The sequence below is a fragment of the Penaeus monodon genome, chromosome 32, assembly GCF_015228065.2.
Source record: "Penaeus monodon isolate SGIC_2016 chromosome 32, NSTDA_Pmon_1, whole genome shotgun sequence".
In the NCBI taxonomy this organism is placed as follows: Eukaryota; Metazoa; Arthropoda; class Malacostraca; order Decapoda; family Penaeidae; genus Penaeus; species Penaeus monodon.
Window position 1 is genome coordinate 34,942,982 of NC_051417.1, and position 403 is coordinate 34,943,384.

General features: G+C 31.3%; 1 protein-coding gene across 1 annotated transcript in view; it reads right to left on the minus strand.

Annotated features, from left to right (window-relative positions):
- LOC119593837 (post-GPI attachment to proteins factor 3-like) overlaps positions 1 to 403 on the minus strand; it is a gene marked incomplete in the record, with an annotated part of 7,523 nt that overhangs the window by 856 nt on the left and 6,264 nt on the right. The window contains 1 exon segment of the mRNA XM_037942866.1: positions 1 to 374. Coding sequence (XP_037798794.1) covers positions 308 to 374 — 67 coding nt within the window.

Below are 403 nucleotides of genomic sequence, written 5' to 3' on the forward strand. Positions count from 1 at the left end.
TTTTATATAATTTGTTCTTGAGGTCTATCTTTGCTTATGTAAGTACAGTTTTTTAAAGTCATTAAGTAGAAAATTCACAACAAAAATACCCATGGAATTTCTTTTTTGAACATGTTCGTCATAGCATCACAAAATACAGGAAAAAGAACTACAATTCCCTACATACCGACATGAAACGTAGACACGAAAAATTCGATAAAAGTATAAACCTTCTGCAAAACTAAAATTTTTGGACATGATCAACATTTCAAGTCATTCAATTCTCCTAGTAAATTGTAATAACAACACACTTAGCAATAACTGAATATTAAATTTGCTTTCTATAGTCAAAGGCTTTCCCTCTCAGGAGGTAATTGCAGTCTCCTTCCAAGAATCTGAAAAAGGGAAAAAAGCACATCCAATG